Source organism: Zalophus californianus, chromosome 5, assembly GCF_009762305.2.
Source record: "Zalophus californianus isolate mZalCal1 chromosome 5, mZalCal1.pri.v2, whole genome shotgun sequence".
NCBI lineage: Eukaryota > Metazoa > Chordata > Mammalia > Carnivora > Otariidae > Zalophus > Zalophus californianus.
The window spans coordinates 114,728,182-114,754,695 of record NC_045599.1 but is presented as its reverse complement, the minus strand read 5'-3'; the positions used below and the strand labels follow the sequence as shown (position 1 = coordinate 114,754,695).

At 40.0% G+C, this 26,514-nt stretch overlaps 1 protein-coding gene across 7 annotated transcripts in view; it reads right to left on the bottom strand.

Annotated features, from left to right (window-relative positions):
• The window catches only part of ARL15 (ADP ribosylation factor like GTPase 15), a 395,108-nt gene that overhangs the window by 235,761 nt on the left and 132,833 nt on the right, over nucleotides 1-26,514 (bottom strand). For 6 of the 7 annotated variants that reach the window (XR_003522162.1, XM_027606163.2, XM_027606162.2 and 3 more), the window contains 2 exons: nucleotides 18,691-18,835; nucleotides 2,547-2,606 (listed from right to left, as the gene is read on the bottom strand). Coding sequence is in view for 6 of the 7 variants with exons in the window: in XM_027606163.2 (XP_027461964.1) it covers nucleotides 2,547-2,606; nucleotides 18,691-18,835 (205 nt within the window). In the remaining variant the exon portion in view is untranslated. The remainder of the gene's footprint in view (nucleotides 1-2,546; nucleotides 2,607-18,690; nucleotides 18,836-26,514) is intronic. The other variant, XM_027606166.2, reaches the window with a different exon arrangement.

The following is a 26,514-nucleotide window of genomic DNA, read 5'->3' as shown; positions in this document are numbered from 1 at the left end:
CATACAAGTTACATATATAAAGAAAATTTCTTATTAAGATCTCCCAAAAGTGACTTCCATTTAACTCCACTGGTCACTGTTAATTCCTTTCCTTCCATTTCTTACTAGATAAGGAACACAAGTTCATGCCTCTTCCTATTTTGAACAAGTAAGAAATTTAACTTAAGGTTGAGAAGCGGGATGATGGAGAGCCTTAGAACCATCTGAGAGGGGTACTCCTCCTGGCAGGGAGGAGCAGGGGTCATGCCAATCTCTTGAATTACCCCTAAGGTAAGCAGAGCTATCTATCTGAGCATCCCTATGTCAGCGATGTTGTGGCACTCAGCATTGCTATTTCTACAATCTATCTTCTTGAATTTCTCCCTTGACTTCAAGATTTTTCCCTGGATTCACACAACCTGACTGAACTTCTAAGAAACCCTCTACTGTGGTATATAAAGGTTTCATCATTGACCCTAAAACACTCCATTCTTTACTCCTGAAATTTTCACTCAAGCTACTGCCTCTCAAGCAACTTGGTTTCAGTTGGTCACACATCTTCCTAGTATGTACCTTATATTGGGATGAGCTTCTTATCACATGAAATACACCCTGAATCCTAGGAAAGCTACACTCTTACCATGTGGTTAGCCTACTTTTCCTGCCTTCTTAGGTGAGACAGAGCCTAGTGTGCAGTCCTCTTCCAGACAGAGTAGCCCCTCAAAAAAATATTTTTAAATAAAGAACTTAGTGAAGGCACAATTAGATTCTACTCAGAAAAATCACTTTCTCCTTGAAACAGTCTCTTGACTGGAAACAGAACGCCTAAAATTGAGGGGGTAGAATACTGTATGCCAAACACATCCTCATTGGCCTGGAACTCACGTACCGGGCCTAGTCCTGGAAGTTTTACGTTCTACCTATACCCCACACTATCACAGAATAACCATCACACGAACTAAAACGTTGCACCAAGCTCTATGGTATTCTCTTCATTGCAATGTTCATTACTGAAATTGTTAGGGCAGAGGTTTTTCAGCAAAATTAAACCTTGCTTGGGAACAGACAGATTCCCACCTTATACACCCCTGTCCTCTAATTTTTCTTTTATCGTATTGAATTTCAGTGTTACAGTGGCACAGAGTCCAGGCTACAAAAATTCCCTGAAGCATTCATGTCAGTTGTCCAGACACATTCACTATCTGTATCATCCAACCAACATCCATAATAAACATCTTTATCAATTAATCAACAGTTTCTTACACCTGGAGGGGGTTCAATAAAAGTTTTGTGTCTAGCCTAGTAATAAAATCCTTAATGAAGTATCAACCACACTTAAAACCAAGAAAATTCTCAAACCATACATTTTGTTCCCATAGACTTTTACAATATATCCTCTGACTATAACTCTATGGTCACTGAGAAGCAGAGTCACTAGAAACCACAAAGTAATATTAAAATATTCAACCTAAAAGAGCAGTCTTTTAAAAATTTTTATGTAGAAAAAGGATTCCATGCTAAAAACACTCATGCTTTAGAATTTTTGTAGTCATATGACAAAATCAAATGCCTTAAAGGATAAACCAGAATTTATCAGCCACGGTTGATTTAAATATTAATGCTATGAAAGTCAAAGGTAGCTATACAAAAAGACTGGCAGAAGTAAACTTGTCCTAGATACAGCTCTTTAAAACACCTGAGAAGATGAGCTAATACATTAGGGAGATAAAAATAAGGTGGCATCAAACACTATTAAAATGGCATAAAGTTTGTGTTTCAATTGCATCAAGTTAAAAATAGGTCAGTTAGAATGAACTTAGAAAAAGGGGTGGGGGAAGGTCAATATCACAAAGTGATTAAAGAGATGGAAGAGAACTTTCTTCTAAGTCATTAAACTCACCAATATGATCCTGAACTTCAGAGCACTTACCATTTGCCTGTGCTATTAGAGAATTTAGTAGGTTCACTGAATTGACTGATTTCTTTGTTAACCTATTTACATGGGTTAAGACCCTGACTGACATAAAACACAACCAAAAAATCCCAGACAGAGAGTGTAATGAAAGACTGAGTGATGTATAGTTTGGGGTACAGCCTATCCAATAAATGTGCTTGACCAGCAAAGAACCCGTTGGCAAAGATTTATTATCGGAACAAATGCATTCTAAAAAGATCTAATACAATAAAACCTGGAGTATGAATACAAACTACTCTAAAATATAGTTCGTTGCCCTGCATAATGTATGGCTTATCTTTCTGTTATATTAAAATTTTCTTCGTACTTTTCGATCAGGAATAAACGTTTTGAACAAATAAAACCAAAGAATATGTAGTGTATGAAACAGAACCACAAGCATGGTTCTCTAATTAAAGGAAAAAAAGTTTATTACTTAGAACTCTTCAACAACCTTTAAAACATATATAAAGAGAAACACATATCTCTGTTACCAAGGGAAAAGGTAAAAATGAGTCACCTGCTAGAATAACAAATTTTTAATTACATTTAACATTAATACTGAATTAGCACAAATTTAAGCCAGACACAGAAAGGATTTTAAATGTTATACCTCCAAGTTCCTTTACATTCAAGATGGCATTCTGGAATGGCACTGCTTTTATACTAAAACCTAAAATTAAACAAAAACATAAAAAAGGAATTAGCAGCTTTTCTTTTAAAAATGCATAAAATGCTCAAAGTCTTTTTTAGGCTGATTAAGAGCTACTTTTCATAGCTTTGTATTTATGCCGGAAACAATTCAAGATACATTGATAACACATTATCCTCTTCAAATTTTCAAAACATAGTTGATAATTACAGCAAAACCTAACACTTTTTCAAAATACTGACCTATTCTTTAATATGTTATGTAACTTGTAAATTTTACCAGTAGTGAGAAAGAAATTTGGAAGTACAGAGAAACTTCAAAGAAAATATTAGATCTATGAGGATCTTTGCATCTAATTCCTAAAGTTAATTGTCTCTCACATATAACTAAGCAACTCTAGAGAGTAAGGTAACTAAATTATAACCATCTTATATTAGAATTACATAGGATTTATGTTATAGCTTTAAGGGCATGGTTAATATCATACATATATTTAAAAGTGCAACTGTAATTGTCTATTTATGTACATTTTATAATACATGCAGTGATTTCTATTACAATATGTATTCAGAGTATAGTTTTTTTATTATATATTTAGGACTTAACTATTATCATTCAAGTCATGATTTACTTCAACATATCTGGTTCACAGGTTTTAGTATAAAAGCTTAGCAGTTACAACATACATGCTTATATACCTACACACATACACCAACAAATACACTATTTCTAAAAGAATCCACAAGAAACAAACTAGTGAGGATTCTTGGGAGAACTGAGGACATGGAGGTCTTAAATATAAGATTCTTTTTTATTAAATATAAGATTCTTTTTGTTTCATTTGAATGTTTTGCTATATACAAGGATTTTATTTTGATTTTGATTTTGATTTTTTAAAAAAGATTTTATTTATTTATTTGACAGAGAGAGACACAGCAGGAGAGGGAATACAAGCAGGGGGAGTGGGAGAGGGAGAAGCAGGCTTCCCACTGAGCAGGGAGCCCCATGTGGGGCTCGATCCCAGGACCCTGGGATCATGACCGGAGCCAAAGACAGATGCTTAATGACTGAGACACCAATGTGCCCCTATACAAGGACTTTTTCAATTAAAAGCCCTACTAATTTTTTTTTTAAGATTTTTTTTATTTGTTTGACAGAGAGACAGAGAGAGATGGAACACAAGCAGGGGGAGTGGGAGAGAAGCAGGCTCCCTGTCAAACAGGGAGCTCGATGTGGAGTTCGATCCCAGGACTCTGGGACCATGACCCGAACTGAAGGCAGATGCCTAACGACTGAGCCACCCAGGTGCCCCAAAGCCCTACTAATTTTTAAAAGTTAATTTATTCAGCAATTTCCAACCACCTAAGTAATCTAAGGTTTTACACATTAGTATGTGCAATTTTAAGATAATTTCTTAGAAAAGGGATGATGACTTAACAGTATCAGATATTATGAAATTATGATGTGTCTAGAAAGGTAAAAAGATACACTGTATGCTGTGGATAAGAACAATTCTTTTACATGGTTCTGCTTTACTGTATAAAAACAGAAGTCAATATGTATCTTTTTACATTCTGCCCTATTACTACCACTCTTTTGCTGTATGTTGTCCTAGCACTTTAAAATTCTATATAGTATCTTCCACTTCAGGCAGTGAATATCACCTAATGGTTAAAAAAGGACTTTGGAGTCAGAATTAGGTTCAAATCAGCTCTGTGACTCTGGGCAACCTACTAGCCTTGGCTTTCATCGGGAATGAAGAATCTGATAGAATCTACCTCATGTAGTTGTTATAAAAATATGTAACGTATGTATTATGTTTATCACAGTGCCTGATACAAATAAGCATACAATATATGATTGCTAGCATTCTCTATCAATTGGCTCTGTATTGATGATTTCACCATTAGCTATGCCTGTCTCTTGCCTGCCTGAATACATTATAGACTCTTAAGAGAAATCCTGCGGGCTTATTTATTAATCTAAATACTTAGTTGGAGCTACAGATATTACCACTGAATGAAAAGTACCGTTATTAGAGTGACAGAAGTGTGAACAGTTGAAATTTGTAGTATAGAATGTGAATGTTCATTGGGCCCTCTAGGAATCTTCCAAAACATACCCCTCCTGTGTGGGTTTTAGGCAGACTGACGACACAGTCACTACAGTGTTACGGTTAATGGCACAGGCAGTCACTGAATCTTGGTAAAATAGCAGAAGGAATGAGGAGGCAGCCCCGCGTGGCTGAAGCACTGGCATGTACTTGGGCCTGCAGAAAAAGCCTCTCCAGGTGTCTGGCCTCTGGGAAATTAAGGAGAGTCAGTGCCAATCACAATATTCCTGCTGGCACCAAAATTTGCCTGCAGGAGACGTGGATGTTTGACTGTACCTACCTACCTCACAGGGGTGTCATATGGATTAAAGGGCAATGATTGTGAAATCCTGAAAACAAAAAGCTCTATGCAAATGCTCAACAGTCTATTACTGGTTATGGTCAGGACAACTCCAGTATGGATTTTCCAGAGAAGTGAGAAAGGCCCCAACTTTGAAAAATACACAGTTATGGAGTACATCAGCGATATTTAATTTGCTGTGATTCTTAAAAGCTGACAATATGCATGTGCCCAAGGAAAGGAAAAACCTTCCAGAAATTGCTGCACCCATATGCAAAATACGACTTTTGAAATTTATAATCCAACAGACAGTTTATATCATTGTTACCCTCTTTAACCCTCACAGATATAATAAATTGACTGCAAAAATGTCCTCAAATGTTCACGCTAAGCAAAGTAACCTAGCAATGTTATTTATAGGCATATAAATGTTTCTGCAGAATACACACATTTTCTCTCCAAATAGAACATGTGTAGCTAGATTTATACTGCAAAGGTATATACAGTTTTCCATTTTGCTGTCTTCATATTTTTACAGTATACCCGTGGTAATGAATGTTCAGAGGACAAAGTCTACATAATCAGTCTAGGAAATAAGAAAAATGTACTACACATGGAAGAGAAACAATTTTTAAAAAAATTTTAGTCATTCTAAATGTTTGCAAGGATTAAAAAGAATTAAAATGTAAAGCTACACTTTCAGTTCACCAGAAGGGCAACCAAGAAGGGTGACTATCAGATCAACTCTTATTTATTCCTTTACACTGGGTTGGATGAGGTCAAAGGAAGGAGGGAGAAATATTAATATTTAGTGGGATATAATGGTCAAACCATCAAAATACCTTTCTCAAAGGTTGCTTTGAGGAATAAAAACCACCAGGATAGCACGGGCTCCAAAGAAAGAATATCTGGGCTCCAATTCTGGCTCTACCGTTATCAACTGAACAAGTAACTTAACCCTTCTGTGCCTCAGTTTCCTCATGTATAAATGAGAACAGATGGCACTCAGTGCTATAAAGTGTTGAGTAAATAAAGCTAAAATTTCAGAATACTAATAGTCAACAGCTGACTACTGGAGGCTTTAAATTTCTCCCAGTCAAGATCACATGCAGTCTCAAGGTCTGATATAACATGAAAGCAGTGGTAAAAATTAAACCTACAGAATGAAAACATTTGAGGACTTTTATAGACTAAACATCTAGCATCTTCCATAGCACTTCCTTTCCCTCTCCTAATTCCAGTCAACAAAGCCTGTCAATTCCATCTACAAAACAGTTCTCAAATAGGTCCGCTTCTCTCCATAACTCTGACCAAGCCACCACCACCATCTGGACAACTTCAAGAGCCTCCTAACTCAACGCTTTGCATCTCACATTGGCCTGCTCAATCACCTCCACACATCAGCAGGAGTGACCGTCTTGCAATTCACATCTGTTCACATCACTCCCCTGGCTAAAACCTATAGGTAGCTTCTCCCTACTCAGGGTATAGTTCAAAACATCCAACAAGGCTCGACCTGGTCTGGTTCTTCTTTCCTTTCCCAGGCTTATTTTGTATCATTTCCCCCTCATTTTCATCTTCAGTTCTCAAAACAAGCTATGTCCTTTCCAACTCGGGGCCCCTGCACATTCTGTTCCGTCGGTGCCCTCTGCCCTTCTGGCAAAGTCTTCATCCTTCAGGTGCAATTTTAACTCCACTTCATCAGGCAAGCTTTCCATGGCATTCCTCATATAGGGTGATTTTGGGGGATCCATGTTCTTCCAGTACTCAGTATGTCTATGTAATTTTCAGTGATAATTACGTATCAGTTTCTTTGTTTTAGGTCTGTTCCCCAGTTAGACGGCAAGAATCCCTACCAGAGAAAGGTTGTGCGGTATATCCTGTATGCCAGTGAGAGGCACATAATATGATTGCAGTATTTCTTTAAAGATCTATGCTATAAGAGTTTTTATTTATTTCCTGATTTAACTGTCACAACAATCCTAACATCACAGCACTACTATCGAGGAGGAAAGTGAGCCAGAAATACTACTACTGGGTACCATCTTAAAAACTTCACCCTAGGCCTTGTCACCAAAGCTCTATACCGCCTCTGGACACCAACAACCTGATCAATTCACAGGATTCTGTCCAATTTTGAACTCAATACTGGTGAAACTGATTGTCAAAACACATACACACCTAATAAACCCACTATTCTGCCTCTTTATAAATAATTTAATACGAAGAACCAAAGTAAAGTGTTCTTGGGGGGCACACTACAATGCCTTATTAATGGAATAAAAATAGCCTAAGTTCAGAAAGTACTTTTTCATTGGCATTAACAAAACCAGGAACTTACTAGGGGAGAGAAATATCCAACTCGGCCATGATACTAGGCTTGATCACTCTTCCTTGTCCACAAAATAGGCATCCTCTGATGCTCTCCACAAGCAGTCAGTGTGCTGATGTCCTAGAAGTCCTAGCCACAGCTCTGAGACTCACCAGCCACATTTTTTCTTGACCTTGAATCCCTCATCTGCAAAATGAGTGGACTAGATAAGCTCCTTGAGGTTTTTTCTAGCATTAGGTTTCCATTATTTATATTAAACAAGAAAGAGGAAATGACAGTAACAACAGAGTCAATCATCAATGGCCTCTAGTATTTGGCTGAAGGCCTCGTGGGCAGGTCTCCCCAGACCCCACTCAAACAAGTTGATGGCTGAAGCCTAAGTTACGCAGTCATTTTTTCCTGGCCTCTCTAAGCTACATTACTAAGACTGAAACCTCCCCTAAGATTTAACCCCACAAATTTTAATAAATATATGACTTAGTAACTCTTTGGGGAAATAATTGTTTGCATAGACTTTCAGTTTTTGTCTTTTAGTCCTTAAATTCAGCAAAACCTGTGATACGAGGGAGATGATGTGACATTTTTTATGCAGGGAAAGCCTTCCTGGAATTGTAACAAAATTAGTTTGGGGAGTGAGGCTAGTCTATTTTTACTCATTTGTGGAACACATGTGAGTATCTTATTTGGATCTACAGACCAACTACCTCCCCACCCCCCTAACACACAAGTCTGTGCACTTGCACATGGATACTTTGTGTGTACTTCTGAAATCCCTGGATCACTTTAACAACTGTTGAAGGCAAAGGCATTCCACAGATCTGGTGGCCTTGACTTAGACCCAGGGCATGATTTATGTGACATTTGGACAATTCTTCCAGTCTAGTGAGATTCTTCTAAATATGATTTCAGTATCCTAAAAACAAATTTAATCCACGGGCATTTATTAAACAATCCTTTCGCAGATAACAAAATTGGACTTTCTAACTTGTTTCTCTTGTTGACTTAACACATATGTAGCAAACACTTAAGTTTCTAAAAACACCTCATTCAATTTTTCATGGGCGTTTTCTACATTTCTTTCAAATTATCACGATCTTTTTCTATTTTAACTGAATGGCATACCACACCCGACTTTTTTCCAAGTGTAGTAGTAAGTATCCATAGAGGAGATCTTCAACCTTTTTCAATTCCAGGTGCTCAGCTTTCTCCAGGTTATATCACTATATTATCCCAAGCCTTTAAACTCCATTCCTCTAGTTCAGAGTCTCTGTGTAATCTACAAGGTTAACAACCCTTTTATCTACAAATTCCTCATGCATCTTCAGTCAAGGAATTCACTCGGGACAGAGATCACTTTTGTTTCTCGACCAAGGCGCAAGCTTTCCAGAGATCACTTTTGTTTCTTGACCAAGGTGCAAGCTTTCCAATCACTCTCTGGAGGGTTTCTTGGCCCTTTAAATTTTGACAATTTAAGTATCTTCTAAAAATTATGACAAAGGTAAAAGATTGCTGAAGTTAACCATCCAATAAAGTCTGGACTCCCTTTGCTTCTGAAGAAAGGGCAGACATTCTTGTCTTGCTAAAATTGGATGGACATACCTCTCTTGTGATGCTTTTAAGAAATTCTCAAAGGTAGATTCTCTTTTCAGTCATTCCCAACTCTTCCAGCAAGTATTTTACTTTTAATTGGCTTGCTATCAAAACATTATAATTTAAAATAACAAAATTTCACATATAATTCAGCTGTATCAAAGCACAGCTGTTTTTATATTCTTTTCTCATTTTTCATTCAAAAGCCGTTTAATTTTAAAAACAAATGTAAATTTTCTTCAACAGAAGACTACTTCTTCAATCTATAATCTTTTCAACGGAGGTACTAGAATTTAATTAATAAGCCCCCTTGCTATAGGATGTTTAAAGTTTTAGTTATACAAGTGTTGCAAGAATTGCTTTGTGTGTATGGTTTCTTTGAAATTATGTGCTTAAGTTCTCAGTGACATAATTACTAGGCAAAAAGATTTTGGTAACCTTTGATTTATATGAATAATTGCTTTCTAAGAAAAGGGACACCACCAATCACAATGCCACCACGAATGCATGCTACCACAACCGTACCAAGCATTGGGTCTTATCATAAAGAAAAAATAATATTGGTAAATTTGAGTACAAAATTAACATCTTTCTTGTTTATTCTCTAGTCAAGTTGAATTTCTGGCCAAGTGGAACCTTTCCCATTTATTTCTTTGCCATTAATTCTTTTTATGAAATATCTCTTTTAATTCATTTATTGATTGCATTCTAGATACTACTTGTAAGTATGAATGACTTCTCCAAGTGGGACAGCCATAAACTCTAATACCCGTTACAAATATTTCTTAACATTATTTTCTTCTTACATCTGTCTTGTTTATAAACATTTAGAATTACTGGAAAACGGACTTAAGGCCCTTGGTCTCTTCCTTCATGAGTCATTCTCCTTACTCTCCTGCAGCTGTTCTTCCATCTTCCACATTAAATGTTCACATGCACCAGTAGCTTTCTCACTTCATTTTTCCCTCTAGTTATCTTTTCTTGCTGTTAGGCTCTGTCATTTATTTTGGGATCTTCCTTCCACCTCGTTTGTTCTTCAGTAACATACACACACACCCCGCTGATCCAAACAAACAAACAAACAAAAAGAACCAGGAAGTAGGTTTGAACACACCAGCCGCGCTTATCTGGAACTCCAGTGGGGACTGGTTTTTGTGGGTCCACTGATAACTTAAAATCAGCCTGCTCAGCTCTTTTCTGCTGCCTTTCTTTCCCCCTTCCTCTGTCATCGCTAATTAGTTTCTCCAACCTCTTACCTACCTTCATTAGCTACAGTGAACACACAAGACTCAACCAGTAAGCATCTCTCTCTTCCCTCCTATATCCTTCTTCAGGCCTCTCATTCCCAAGCCAGCCCTTCCTTCATCACGATGGAGCCCTTTCACGGAGTCATATGGAATCTCAGTTTTGTTAAGAATGAAGAAAAGTCTTCTCTAGGCTCCAACATTTTCTTGCACTTTTCCATCCTCCTTATGCTAGCCAACAGAACTTTTCCTTTCCCTAATAGTGCCACCCAGGACAAGCGTGCATTCCTTATAATGCTTTTGGACCACTTCACCACAGTCACCTCTTAATAATTTCCCACCTGAAGTTGTGGCATCTGCTTATACACGGACCTCTGCATTTCCACTTATCAATTTTTCAGGGAGTCTGGTAATCTATCTGAATGAATTCAATACTTAGCTAACGTTTATCCACCACACTCTTCCTGCTTCTATTCTTATGGACAACATTCTCCAAATTAATGATCAAGATATCCTCCAAATTTTCATATCTCCAAGATTACCAGCTCTAATTCACATCTGCTGTCTCTAATTCACTGATAGAAAGTTGTAGATTCCATCAAATTTTCTACATAGATGATTGTGTCATTTGCAAATAAAGATAGTTTTACTTATTCCTTTCCTTTTCTTTTTCTTGCCTAATGCCATTAGAATCTCTGCTACAATGCTGAATCGAAGTGTTGAGAACAGACCTCCGTGTCTTCTTATTCTTGATCTGAGGAGGAAATAATTCTTTCATCATTAAGAATGACAGTAGCTGTAGGGTTTTCACAGATGCCCTTTAACAGTTGTGAAAATTCCTTTTTGTTCCTATTCTGTAGTTTTATCAGAAACTGAGGTTTTTTTGTTTGTATTTGAATCACATTTTTTTAATTTGATATTATGAATTAAATTTTATTTTTTTGTGTGTGTGAAATCAACCCTGCATTCCTAGGATAAATGTCACTTTGTGATATATTAGATTTGCTAAATTTATATTTATGCTTTTTGCATCTGTATTCATTCAAGATACTGCTATATAGTTTTCTTGTAATGTCTTCGGTTCTGGCATTAAACTTACTGGTCTTACACAAGTTGGGAAGTTTTCCATCTCTTCAATTTTCTGGATAGTATGATGTAGCATTGGCATTATTTTTTCATTAAAATTTGGTAGAATTTACCAGTGCAGCTGACAAGAGTTCAAGTTTTCTTTTTTAACTAAGACTTCACTTCCATTAAATACAGATCTGAGTTTTCTATTTCTTCTTAAATGAGCTTTGATGGTTTGTCTTTCAAGGAATTTTTCCATTTAAGTTGTCAAATTTATTGGTATAAAGCTGTTTATACTATAATCTTTTTAATATTTATAAAACCTACACTTATGTAACTCCTCTTCATTCCTCTTATTAGTGTCTGAATATTTTTTCCTGATCTATTTGGGTAGAGTTGCAAATTTCATTCATCTTCTCAAAGAACAAAGCTTTGGTTTCAATGATTTTCTCTTTCCTTCTGCTTGAGTTCCACTTTACTTTGGTCTTTAGTATTTCTTTTCTTCTGCTTACTTTATTTTTAATACATTTTTCTCTTTTAGTTCATTAAGGTAGTAACTGAGGTCACTGATTTGAGGCTCTTCTGTTCTAACAAAGATGTTTAGTGCTGTAAGTTTCCTCTACAGCCCTGCTTTGGAGGCATCCCACAAATTCTGATGTGTCATATGTTCATTCGGTGCAAAATGCTTTATAATTTCCCTTTGGGTTCTTCTTTGATCTGTGGGTTATTTAGATATTATTTAGAAGTTATTAGAAGTAATTTGGTATATGGGTGCCTGGGTGGCTCAGTTGGTTAAGCAACTGCCTTTGGCTCAGGTCATGATCCTGGAGTCCCAGGATCGAGTCCCACATCGGGCTCCCTGCTCGGCGGGGAGTCTGCTTCTCCCTCTGACCCTCTTCCCTCTCATGCTCTCTGTCTCTCATTCTCTCTCTCTCAAATAAATAAACAAAATCTTTAAAAAAAAAAAAAAGTAATTTGGTATCCAAATATTTGGGGATTTCCTCAGAAATCTTCTTGTTATATTGATTTCTAATTCAATTCCACTGTGATTTGAGAACATATTTAGTATGACTTGAATCCCTTTAAATTTACTGAGACTTGCTGTATATCCTTGAATGTGGTCTAATTTAATTAATTTTCCACATGCACTTGAGAAGAACGTCTTCCACTGTCAGAGTGTTCTATAAATGTTAATCAAGTCAAGTTGGCTGATAGCATTTTTCAAGTCTACTCTATCTTGGCTAATTTTCTTCTTACATGTTCTGTCAATAATTGAGAGAGTATTAAAATCTGACATGTGGGTTTATCTATTTCCCTTTAAATTCCATCAGTTTTTACTTTGTGTATTTTAAAGCTGTTAACAGTTATATAAACGTTTAGTACTATGTTCTCTTGATTAAATGATCTCATTATAAAATGAACTTCTTTGTTCCCAGCATTATTCTTTGCTCTAAAATCTACCTCTTCTGATAATATAGCCACTCCAACTTTGACTCCTGTTAGCACGATACATCTTTTTCCAACCTATTTGTGTCTTTAAGATTTGTCTCAAGTCAGCATAGAGTCGGGTCCTATTTTTTGTTTTTTATTTATTTTTATTTATTTAATCTAATCTCAATCTCAGTCCCTTAATTAAGTCTAGACCATTTACATTTAATTTGCTTATTGACGGTTAGGTTTGAGTGTATCACCCTAGTACTTGATTTCTATTTATTCCATCTATTCTTGTTCCTTTTCTTTCTGCCTTTTTTGGATAATTTTTGATAATTCCATCTTACCTCATTTGTTGCTTTATTAGCTAACACTCTGTTATTTTAGTGGTTATAATAGTACACCTCTGATCATAGTTCATCTACCTTCAAGTGTTAAAGCCACTCTACATATAAGAACCTTACAGTGGTATACTTCTTTTTCCAATATGACTTTTATGCCATTATTCTCCTGCATTTTACCTCATGTATGTTATAAACCCCACATTTTTTAAACAATTATCTTATAAAGAGATTTAAATAAGAACTAAATCTTATATAATTACCCCTGTAGTCACCATATCTGTACTTTCCATTTCTTTGTGTAAATCCAGACTTCCATCTGGAATCATTTTTCTTCTGCCTGAAGGACTTAACACATCCTTTAATGCTGGAAAAGTATAACAAAAGTATAATAAAAAGGTATAATGAAAAAGTCTTTGTCTTTTTCCAAGGTAATTTTGCTGGGTATAGGTCGATAAATTTTTTTCCCTTTAGTATTTTAATGATGTTGCCCTACGGTCTTCTTGTTTGCGTTGTTTCCAGTGAGAAACACTGGAATCTGATGTCACTCTTATCATGGTTCCTTTGTAACATCATTACTTCCTTTTAAGATTTTCTTTGTTTCATCCAAAGTTCTCTAGAGAAACAGACCAATAGGAGGTATATGTACACATAGATTTATTTTAAGGAGTTGACTCAATTATGGAGGCTGGCACAGTCTAAAATCTGCAGGGTAGGCCTGGTAGGCTGGGGAAGCAGGAAACAGCTGATGCTGCGGGTCAAGTCCAAAGGCCACCTGACACACATTTCCTCCTTGCCGGAGGGTGGAATGGTGGTCATCTTTTGTTCTATTCAGGCCTTCAACTGATTGGAGGAGACCCACTCACATTATAGAGGGCTGTCTGCTTCCTCAAAGTCCACTGATTTAAATATTCTCATCCAAAACACAAACATCCAGGATAATATTTGACCAAATACCTGAGCACCTTGGCCCAGCCAGGTTGACAACATAAAATTAATCATCACACTTTATCACTGGTTTTGAGAAACTTTATTATATGTCTTCATTGTAGCTTGTTCTTATCTCTTTCTTGAGGTTTAATGGACTTCTTGGATTTGTTGTTGGTAGTTTTAAGTTTAAATACATTTTAGACCTTATTTCTTCAAATATTTTTTTTTCTGTCCCTTTCTCCATCCTTTACTTTCACAGACTCCAATGACCCATGTTTGGGGACTTGAAATTGTCCCACAGTTCATGTTGCTCTTTGCACTTTCCATTTTCTTCTCCCTTCCTCAACACTTTGGACAGCCTCTAATACTAATGGCCTTCAAGGTTATTACTCTTCACTTCTGCAATGTGCAATCTGCTGTGAATCCTATCTGGTGCATATTTTCACCTCAGATACTGTAGTATTCACCACCAGAAATTTTATGTGGGTCTTTTAAAAATCTTTCATGTCTCTACTTAACTGTATGAACAGACAGAATTCTGTTATAGTAACAGCTTTAAGTCTTTCTTTGCTAATTCCTTTGTGTCAGTTTTGAGTCAGATTCAATTGATTTTTCTTCTCACTATAAATCATGTTTTCCTGCCTTTTTCATCGCTGGTAATATTTTAATGTCCAACATTGTGAATTTTGCCATAAGTGCTGGGTAATTCTGTTTTCTGTAAATCTCCTGCAGCTTTTTTCTAGGATGCATTAAAGTTAGTAGGAAACTGAGCTTTTGGTTTTGTTAATATGATTTCCTAGGTGAGTCTAGAGCAGTGCTCAGCTTTGGGCTGACTCCAAAGGCAAGACCCTCCTGAGTACTCTGCCCAGTACCTTGTGAATTATGACTTTTCCAATCTGGCTAGTGGGAACAGCCCTAACTTTCAGCCTTGTGTGAACAAGGCTAAGCACTGAGTATCCTGGATACTCAAGGGAGACCCTCTGTAGATCTCCAGGGTTCTCTCCCTGTACAACTCTTTCCTCTCCGTTACTGTGTCCCATGAACCCCAGCTGCCTTGGTCTCTCCAACTCTTCCTCCATCTCAGTGTAGGGAGTCTACTGAACTCCACCTCAGTTCCCCCTGGAAGCGTGCCATGGCCGAGGAGCTCTCTCAAGGCAGTAAGCTGGGGTAAATGCAGGGCTCAGCCCATTTGTTTCTCATCTCTCAGGGATGACTATGCTTTGTTGCTTCATATTCATGTTCTCGAAATCAGTTTCATATTTTGTCTGTCCCCCAACCCCTCCCCCCAGTTATTTTAAGTGAGAGGGTAAACCCATTCCAATTATTCCTTCTTGACAGAATCAGAAATCCTCACTCATCCTTGCTGTCACTGCCTCTGTTGAGCATCTTCATCTTTCCTTCCCTCTGACCACCACTTTAATACCTCTGTCCATCACTAGCATGCCCACACAGCACTTATCCTTTTATAAAAACAAATTTCCTGGACACTGCTTCCTCTATTACTGTCTACCTTCTTGAAAGAGTAGTCTATGTGCAGTCTTAGCCAAGGGGCCAAGAGTGAAAAGGACAGTCTATATACTGTAATTTCCTCTGCTTGCTCACCACTCCCTCATCGCTCAGGTTTTGACTCTAATACTCTGCGCTAAAACCGTTCACTAATGGCCATAATGTCATCACACCCAAAAGCCGTTTCTCAGACTTAAGACTGATGATTATTTAAGCCAATTATTTTGGCTTCTTATTCATATCTGACTATATGATACCATATAGAACAGTCCCTGTCTAATGCAGATGCTAGAATGTAAGCTCCAACATTTGTCTATTAATGCATACTCAGTGCCTAAATCAGTGGCAGTCATGTAACAGGTATTCAACAAATATGGGAAGAAGGAATGAAACATAGTTGGTGCTTAGCACCCTTCTTCCTTCTACCACCCATCATCCCTCGACAATCTCCAAACCCACAATTCAGTTGTCTGTCAAATCCAGATCTAAACTTTCTCTAGTCAGCTTGTCTTTTGGTATTTGGATCATTGTCGAAAGTACTGCCAATACCTCAAAAGTAGCACGTCCAAAGCCAAATTCATCATTTATCTTAAAATTGCCTGTCTTGTTCTCCGTACTTTCTACAATTCACTCAATCACTAGGCTAGAAATTAGGGCACCCTTCACTCTTATCTCTTCCTTTCCTTCCTTCCTTCCCTCTGTATTGGTGACAGACATTGTATGACTGTCACTCTGATGGCATCAATCATATCTGCCTCTATCTCTCCATCCCCACAATTACAGTCCCCACTGGATCCACTCTCCATGGTACACGTCTCTCTTAGAAGCTCCTTCAGTGTCAGGTCACCACACACCCTAACCTCTGTGTGTCCTTGGCCTCAACCCAGTAAGATCTCTGTTCTCTGAATGCTCCCTCTCCTCCCTCTCCTCACTCCATTCCTCTCCGCTCAGGTACTCGTCATCACGAGGCCCTTCTCAAATGTAACATCCTCTATGCCTTCTTTGACTCCTCACATTAGAAATGACCCCTGTTAGCTTTCTCATTTTCATCATCAAGTACAGCACTTATCACGCTGTCTTAACACCTGGCACGCAACAAGTATCAAATGTCTGTCATTAGAAAACTTATGTTCCTAACCTGGGTGTAAACTTCTTGCTGCCAGAGACCTTCAAAAAGGCCTCCAAAAAATCACTGTGCCTGGTTCAGGATGATGACAATTTACAGAAGCTTGATATCCAAAACGTTAGGCAACTTAACATCTAATGTATCAGAAAAATCAACTAGCACACGACGTAAGTAACTATTGGTTCCAGTATAAGGAACATGTTAAAAATTTAATAATGATATAAAACTTATAATTTACAAATAATTATAGTATTATTTTCAGATAATCTCTTACATTACAAATCAAAACTGCTTTTCTAGCAAGAGTGCTTCTGATTTATACCTCTGGTTAAGTGAAGAAGACTATATTTTGTATTACTTTTACACATTTTAGGGAACGGTATTTTGCTTGGGAAGAATTACTAATAAGGTCTGTATAATTTCATAACCCACTTCTCCAAAGATATCCATAATTTTACCAACAATCAGCAAATACTACTCTCATCACAAATCCTAAGCCTTAGGTACAGCTAAACTTCATTTGAAGACTTGAACTGGCGCCCCTACCTCTATCACTAGCTGGGCAGCAACAGCCACGTCACCATATCTTTAAGCCTCAGATGATTTAAAGACAGAATCTGGAGGGGAAAAAAAGAAATCTTACCTGCCATGTAAGGCCGTTATAAGGCGCACAGAGTTTTGATGCTTCATGCAAAAACAGAATTCAAGTTACTATTGCCTCCTATTCACTCAAAAAACATCTGGAGCTATGCCCAAAGCTTGTGCCAGGTTCTGGGTATATACAGCCAAATAAAGTGTGCTATCTCTGCCCTTAGGATCTTACACCCCAGGCTGGGGGACATAAATGTAGCCAGCAGTGCTGTAGGCACGAAATAACAGAAATACGGACAATGTATAGTGGGGGAGAAGGGAGAGCTCAGTTCTGTCCTGGGGAAAGGGGAAACAGGAATGGCTTCACCTGAAAGGCCAGTCTTGAGCTCTGCTCACCCTCTGTCATCTCAACCAATTATCATAAACACCTTTACTCTTTTCTTCATCCTTTATTTCTTATTATTTTTTTTAAGATGTACTTATTTGAGAGAGGGTGGGGGCAGAGGGACAGAGGGACAGAGGGAGAGAGAGAACCCCAAGTGGACTCCCCGCTGAGTGCGAAGCCTATTCCCAGGACCCTGAGATCATGACTTGAGCCAAAATCAAGAGTTGGCCACTTAGCCGACTGAGCCACCGGGCACCTTCTTTCCTTCATCCTTTAATGGCGCTCTCTCTATTGCTTTACAAGTCCACAGTTTCTCATCTACATTTCTAAAATCTGGAAAGCTCTAAAAACCCAACTTATCTGATGGTAAATACTGACCCTCACTGAGGTAAGGCTCTTCTTGGTCATCAGTATTTTTCCTACCTGATAGGAAATCCTAGTTAATGATTCCATTACCCACCTATCACCTAAACCAGGACTTGAGTCATCTCTGGCTTCGTTCTTGCTCACCATTCAAACCCAGTCAACCACTAAGTGAGCTCTCACTCCTTCCTTGTGGTGAGGGCCTGTTTTGCTCACTGTGGGATGTTTGGTGGCATCCTGGGCATCCATTCAACAGAAGCCAGCAGCCTCCTCCCCTACTTGGGACAACCCAAAGTCTCTCCTGATTGAGAACCACTGCCTAAACTGACTTCTTGGCCATGTCTAGAAACAACATAGCCTGATCAGTGGTTCCTGCACTGACTCTCCTCCAGACAGGAGCTCTGAGGAAAGCAGAGTCAGACCACCAGGTGAACCGTTTAGGGAGTGTACGACCAACACAAGTAGGCCAGAGTGACTCCTCAAGGGAGACTAGCACTCAGTGAGCCTGACAGGAAGCTATTTTGTTACAGTACTAGAATTCCAGGTTTCAGTGTTAGTTTGTACTAATATTCTCCTGAGCTTGACTTGTCCAGTGGCATTGAAATATCCAACAAGAGAGATACAGGGTACAGAAACTTAATGCCTCTAACCCCCTACTCTACTTTGAAAAACAGAACACCCAAAAATAAACTGACTGAAGCATTTAACCACAAACAGAAGAGAGAGGTCCCACAAATAGCATAAGAAACCAGAATATTTGAGGGGTGAAAAAGAGAAAGGGGTAGAACCCTGGCACAGTACCCACCTGTGGTCGACACGACGTTCTCAGGGCTTTCACTGCAGAGCTTTGACAATAGACTGGTCTTGCCAGAGCCTGTGAGGCCTATGCAAACCAGGTCATATTCAGGTCGTGCAGGTGGTGGTCCCTTGCAGCAGAGTGCTCTAAAACACTGCCAAGAAAGGGGGGAAATGGGGCTCTTTTAAATAAGACAGGACACAAAGCTTAGTAACATTTATAATGACTAAGTATGAAGTAATTAAATAACTTATTCATTATAAGGAGGAAAGGTAACTTCAAGGTGGAGAAACCCAGAAGACATCACCTTAAGTGATCAAAGTTAAGGAATGAGAGCTACGTAGACCTCACGGCTCCCCTCCTGCTGCGACAGGCACCCTGTGAGGAGCATGACATCCTTTCTCATCTTTCCTGCCAAAAATGCACAGCCTGAATCCAAGCATGAAACAATTTCAGACAAAACCACTCTGAGGAGCATTCCACGAGACAGCAGGCCCGTTCTCTAAAATCTCAATGTCTTAAAAGTCAAATGCTGAGGAACTGTTCTAGGTTTGAGAAGATTAGAAACAGGATAACCAAATGCAATGCCTTCTGAATTGGACCCATGGAACAGGTGGAGGAAAATGGCAGAAGTGAGATTTGGACAACAGGTGAGGGCTGCCTAGCAACTGCATAATAGATAGCAGTGTTGCATGAGGTCATGCTTCCTGAATTTAATCACTGTACTGTGCTTTATAAAAGGAAAATCCTTGTTCTGAGAAAACATGTACTAATCAAGTATTTAGAGATGAAGGGTCTTGACGTCCATAATTAATGGGTTAAGAAAATTTCTAAATCTGTGTCCATCATCAGCTCTATATGGTGAGGACTGTGATAAGGCCAACATGGTAAAATGTTAATGACTGATGAAAATTCCTTCTGTTAGTCTTCCAACTCTGGTATTATTTGAGAATAAAAAGCTTTTAGAAATCATTCAACGGAGTCCCCGTATATATCACTGCCATCTTGACCTGGGCCAAATTCTGTTTCAGGTCAAATGACTTCAGGATACTATGCACTGTTGTACAGTTTGGGCACAGCAAGAACCTGTTTGCTCTGCAAGAGTTAAAGGCAGGAAGATTTAGGAGACTGGAAATTAGGTAGTGTATGATCTTTCTACTTATTTGACATTCATTTATTAGGGGCCAATTATGTGCCGACTTGTAGGGCCTGAAATATTTAGGTCCCCGATAATTCAGGAGAGAAAAAGAGGGAGAGGGAGAGAGACCTACTGACTGCTAGATCATCTGGAGACCAGGAGAGAAGAGTCCTATAAAAAGTCTGTGCTAATTCTCATTCAGGTAAAATCTGAGGCCTAATTGGCTCTCATAAGTCAAGCTTGACTGGTTTTCTCTCATATTTCTCCTACCTAGTCACTCAGTAAGTCCATACCTCCTCTGAAATAGCTCTAGAACATGTCCACTTCTCTCTAGGCCAAGCCTCCATCACCTGGACAACACCAACATTCTCCCACTGGCCCCAGTATATTCACTCTCGCCCCCTGTTCTCCACGACAGCCACCATGATTGTTTATAAAGATGAAATCTGGTCTTATCTGTTTAACCCCCTTCAGTGACTTCCACTGTTCTAGGGTCCAAACCCTTATGATCTACAAAGTCTTCCATAATCTGCTCCACCAATCCCCACCAACCCCCTCATGTCCACCTAGCCTCTTCTCCCACCCCTCGCCACTCACTCCTCCCTCTACTCTGCCCCCCCCCAGCCACACTGACCCCCTCTCGCACCTCCAGGCACTCCCAGATGCTATGCCCTCTTCCTCTAGCTCTTGGCTCAGTGAACTTGTCAGCTTTCAGGTCTTAGCTTCAGCACCCCTTTTCCACGGGCACCTGATCTGATCCTTGGAGGATGTTAGCAATTTGGTTCAAGCTCTTATGGCACATTTGTCAAGTCACCACACCGACCATCACAGTTTCCTATTTACCACTAAACCACCTCTTTCCATCTTCATCCCAGTGTCCCCAGGGCTTAGCGGAAGACACAGCATAGAATCTACTTTCAATGAATAAATGTTCAATCAAGAACCCACAACACTGACATTTCACCTAAGGGGGGAAAAATGTAAAAACTACTAGGAAGCTTCATCTATTCTTTCCTGGAACCCTCACATTTCAAGAAAATAATATCAAAATAAGAGTAACCCTTGACCCTTTCAGTTCCCTTCAATGCCAGAAGTCAGTCCAGTTTTCAAGAGTGATTTTGCTGTACAGGGTCTACTTGCCGAGTATAACAGAGCTTTTGTTGTCCTCAGTTCACTTCTCGGCTTTTAAGAGGTTCTGCCTACTTTGGTAAACAATTCTATGATCATCTAATCCATATTCTTCACAAATTTATTAAACTCTAATCCTATTTCCGCTCCGTCTTTTCAAGCCTGAGAAGCCCTAATTATTTCAGTCTGCGTGCATATAGCAACCCCTCCGACTCCCTCGTATTAGTTGCTGTTCTTTGGCATTATTTGAGTTCCATTATGCCTTCTCCTACAAAATTAATGACCACAACTATAAAGAGCGCCCTAGATGCCAACACATCACATCCTGGATTTGCATGAAGGTTGGTTGATAGTGTGACTTCTTGCAGACTTTATCCTCAAGTCTCCTGGACTCATGGTGAGTTTTTCGAAGAAGCAGATGTATTGCATATGCACGTACATGCATATACACATGTGTTCCCTCAAAGAGGACCACTGACTAGCAGCTATTCACTTGGGAGAGTTCTGCCATGTTCAACTACGTCAGGCAACACCACTAACCACACTGTGGTTTCTCTCATTGGGCTACTTTGATCTTCACTGGGGAAAGAAGGGAGAGACCCTATTCCTGCTCCCGACTGCCCCTTTCTTGTTCAGCTCCTCTCCCAGAATTCCCTCAGACTATCTCCTGGAGGGAGATTGACCCAACTATCCTGGTCCAGCCAATCAAATCTTAAATACAAAATAAAATTGTAGGTGATTGCTATATTGCCCTGTTTAAGTTATTCATATACCAGTATTACTCAACATAACTTTGAAGTTCCAAAATTTCATCTTCATGCTCTTTTTAAAATCCAGAATGGAAAAACGTTTGCAGCCAAACTCATTAATATCTAGATCACCTGTTAATTTTCTCTAGGTCACCAAGACACTTTGGACATGAAAAGCAATTTAGCAGTGACACTGTAATCCACGTGTATGTTTCATCTCCTCTCTCTAGATTCTCCACAGTGATATTTAAGACACCTAACGTGACATCTCTCCTCTCCCCCCAGTCTCGTTCCTGAATTCCAGGCTCTGTATTTTCAACTGTTCTGGAAGAACCCAAACTTAATCTGAATAAAACAAAAGCCTTCCCCAGCCGCCCCAAAACACAGTCTATGGAAATCAGGTATTTTGGAACACAAAAGGCATAAAGGTTAGATTGACAATCATTACAAGACAGAATCTTTGAAATAAATCACAGAACCTCTGAATATTTATTTGAAATAAATAAATCCTATGCTTGGCAGGAATAGTGTCAGATTTTGAGCCAACAAAATAAGGCTTTTAAAAATATGCTATTTCAAACGGGAAAAGAATGTTCATGTTTTTTGAGTCAGTTCCTAAAAACTGTACAGTCGTCACTTGTTTTTCATTTTAAAACTTAATGAAGCTTTGGATCTCATAGTCAATTTACTTAAAATTACTCATTTTGGCCTCTAGACTATACTGTACCAAAGTTCATTGTGTCTGCCTCCTAAAGCAGCTCTCGCATTGTTAGGAGTAAGCCCCTTTCACTGCTGTACAATGCTAAACACAATGCCGGCGGCAGTCCTGACAGCAAGCGGCAAACTCAGGCTTCATTCCCAGGCCAGACACTAAGGCATTGTGTGACTCTGCTCAGGCTCCATAAACCTATCCATGCTTCAGTTTCCCCATGATTAACCAGTAACGTTTCAACACTCTCTGCCACTTCCTTTCTTCAGGAGGATGTTGTGAGGCATCAGTTCAATGCATTTTGCTACAAGAAAGGCACCATACAAATAAATAACTGTTCATCGGGATGCTTATTATCCTAATGTATCCTAGGTGAGAGTTTCCTTGGGCAAGGGTCTGGCAGCCCACATGCTGGTACCTCCCTTCGCCGACCCACAGTGGCTTCCACAGGCTCCATCCCCTTCCACTCCAACCCAAGACACTACAGACACACAACCCTTGGCTCTCACTTGCAGCAGGGAACAGAGAACAGGGTGAGTCTGCATGGTAACTATGGGGTGGGGGGAGGGGGCGCGCACGTGCGTGGGCAACCAAGGTCATGGTCTCTTGTCTAGACTGCTTCAGTTTACAGGTCTTTTCACATAGGGTCTGTTATGACTTGTTCCTTTTCAAAAGGACCCAGTGTATCTGGGATGCAGGATGTTTCCCCTTAGCATGTGTCTATAAGCTGCTACCGATGCTGTATGTGAGGAAATCACAGTGTGGAAAGGTCTTGAGAGAGGGCAGAGACCAGAATCACCAGAAATCTGTGTCGTAGGTTTCAGACAAATCATATAATCATGTAATCTTTAGCTCAAAGGTGGACTAACTAAAAAGATAAACAAAAGCCTTAGCAATATTTGCTTAAAGGAGAATGATCACGTGTACAGCGGGGGTGGTGTGTCAGGGGGAGCCAAAGATTAAATTGTGAAGGTCAAATGAGAACTTGCATTTCAGATGGGTGGCCTAGCACCAAGGCAGCAAGATGATCTTAAAATGTCCCCATTTCCGTCGGGGACAGTGGCAGACGTCTTGGCAGGTCTGGTAGAGCACCATACACAATAGGTACACAGTGAGTAACTGCTCCACGAACTGGCACTCTAAAGCACTAATTCAGCACTGAAGCGTAGATCTTATTTCCCTATCCATCTCCCCCTTAATGGCCCCGGCTACCATCCCAATCACTCACTAGTTCCTCCAGCAGCCTGGGCACTTCATGCTCAGACTGTGCGCCCACAGAAAGGAAGGCTCTTCCCACTCGTTTCTACTTGGCAAATTCCTATCCAACGTTCTGCTCAGATAGCACCTCGTCTGGGACGTCTTCTCCAGTTCCCGCAGAGAATTAATCCTTTCTTTCCCTCCCAGGTCTGTTACACACACTTCTATCGCTGCAGTAAATGCCAGGCCACACGTGTTCTGTTTTTTCCTAATTGTAAGAATTAGTAGATGATAGAATTACACTCATCGACCCAAAGACCTATTCATCCTTGATTCATAAAGTCTAACTTTACAGTTACCAAGGGTGGCCAGGCACCAGAGCAGAGGGGTACAGCTGTCCTACAATTTCTCAATCCTGGACCGAGTCTTCCCCAAAATCTTCCCCCTCGGGCAGCGGCCCCGGCATTGCCAGGACTTCCTACCATCTCATGTCCCTGAATCCCTAGCCTTTGGGGACATGGCATTTGTTTCAATCGAGGCTCTGTTTTTCATCATGAATACATGATTTTATTCCGAGCATGATTTCAATTTGATTGAAGTTCTGTACAGTTGCTGGAGAATGTTCTTCAGTCAGCTCTGGGACTTCCCCAGGGCCAGGCAGTCACTGCCCGAAACCCCACACACTATCTCTTCCGTATTTAAATACGGGTCTCACTGACTAAAAACCAGAGATTTCCGATAGCAAATAACCAAGCCTTTTGGTGGAGTCCCAGGGTGGGTCCTGGCACTGCACACCATAAATACTCATCAGAGGCAGGCAACACCAATTAGTTGGTATCTAAAACTAAGAGACAATTCACCCATATCCTGAAGTGGATTTATTTCTCAGACTGGTTTTAAAACCAAAAAGAGGCACCTATACACTCTGACCCTCACTCTCACGATGAAAGCAGCTTTTAAAAGGAAGTCAATTTCTACAAGTGTTTTCTAACACTAACCATGTCCAATTAATAAAATATTTAGTATTTAAATATCTAAAATTGTAAGATTTAAAATACAGTATTTTCTAAGTCCATAATAGTCAAATGTGGATCTGTCTTTGGAAACTACAACCAAAATGTGTCATAAGGTTTATAAAGCTACTTAAACTTCTGGGAAAGACATGAGGAAGGATGGGTGCCCCCAAAACTTAAAAACAAACACAAATGTCACTAATACTATTTAACACCCGATACAAGTGACCTATGTACTAATTCACTTACTCCTTGAACAGCCCATTGACAAAGGCACTACATGCTTCCCATTTTCAGGTGACTGAGGCCCAAATGACTTGCCTCGGTGGAGCCAGAACCAGAAGCTGCTAACGTCTGAGGGGGTGCCACATGGAGGAGACATTAGCAGCATCCGGTATAGAGGGAAGACGGAGATATGACAGTGCGACAGAGCTCAGAAGGGACAGAGCGGGAGAGCGGGAGCTCCGACCAGGGCTGCTTGGCTCCAGAGCACCTACTCATGTCCTCTCAGCCTCGGTACCGCCACCGCCGAGGCCAGACTCAGGGATCAGAGGCCCAGAAGTGGGGTGTTTCCGTGGTTTCGAGGGAATGAGAGCGCGTTGAGGACATCTGCCCGTGTGAGAGAAGAGACACCCGGCAGGGGAAGGGGATGGCGCAAGTGCTGACATTGCTTCCTTCCTTGCACCCGACAAGTTTACCGCTCAAGTACCCGCATCTTCCAGTAGAGCAGGAGGAACTGCTTCCTGCAGGGTGGAGATGGGGAGCAGGGAAGGGGGCGAGTGGATGGGCTGGGAGGAAGGTGAGGGCCCCGGAAGAGCTGCTGGCTTCTCTGCCCTGCCGTCTGGTGCTTCCATGTAACCATTTTTTATCCTCTGGCAAGGACAAAGCTGGTCTATTAAGAGAAGCCCATGCTGGCTGCAGAGATTTCGGATCCTAAGCACGGTAGCAAGGGGGAGAACATCTCTAAAGAACAGTCCTCAATTTTCTCCCTTAAAATATAGGTATATGTAAATTATCCCTCAGTAAAGTAAATATGTAAGCAAATCCTAAACCAAATAAACTGTACTGGGGGAGAGTATGGAGAAAATACATGAATAAACTGGGATGTGTGGAAATACACGCAAGAAAAACGAATTTCAAATTTGCCCCAATGTCTTGGAATAAACCAGCGGTTCTTGCAAACAAGTCAAGAGAATGGAAATTCAAGTGGCACTGATAGCTAGAGAAGGAAGGAGCAGGGAGCCGGCGCCGACTGTGAAGAGGCCCCTTGACCACCAGGCAGACCCCAGCAGAAGACTCTTCCCCACGTCACCAGAGCAATCCACTTTTCAAGGTGAAAAATCCTGTGGCCCTTTAAGACCCTAGTGGGAAAAACAGTAAATTGTTTTTATAGAAGATGGGTCAAACCTTTCCACCATGTGGGCTGCTCTAAGCTCACTGATGAAGGCTTTGGCCTGGAATTGTCCCAGGGCTGAGGCTTCTGGCCAATACATCACACTGCCTCGGGACACTAAGTCTGTCTTTGCCTTACCCTTTGTATTTCTCAATCCACATTCCTTTTTGGGGTGAAATACTCCATTATTTCTGCTTTGTTCTGGGCTGTCTCCTGTCTCTGTCCCTATTAACTTGTGGCAACAAAAGAAACAAACAGAAGCAGGGGATTTCATGCTTAGCCACTACAGACACTGGCCTCCTGGCTTTGCAGAGGAGCAGACATCTGAGACCCTGAATGGAAAAGAGTGCCGCTGTGCTGCGCCAGACCAGGGACCCACGTGGCTCCCAGCCTGTGCATCAGTCATCCCTGATGGGCGGCATTCACTAGTCCTGGGACAAGCATCTCAAGATGAACCAAACGTAGGCTTTTAAAAGTTAGGGCATGTATCTGATAATTAGATTTAA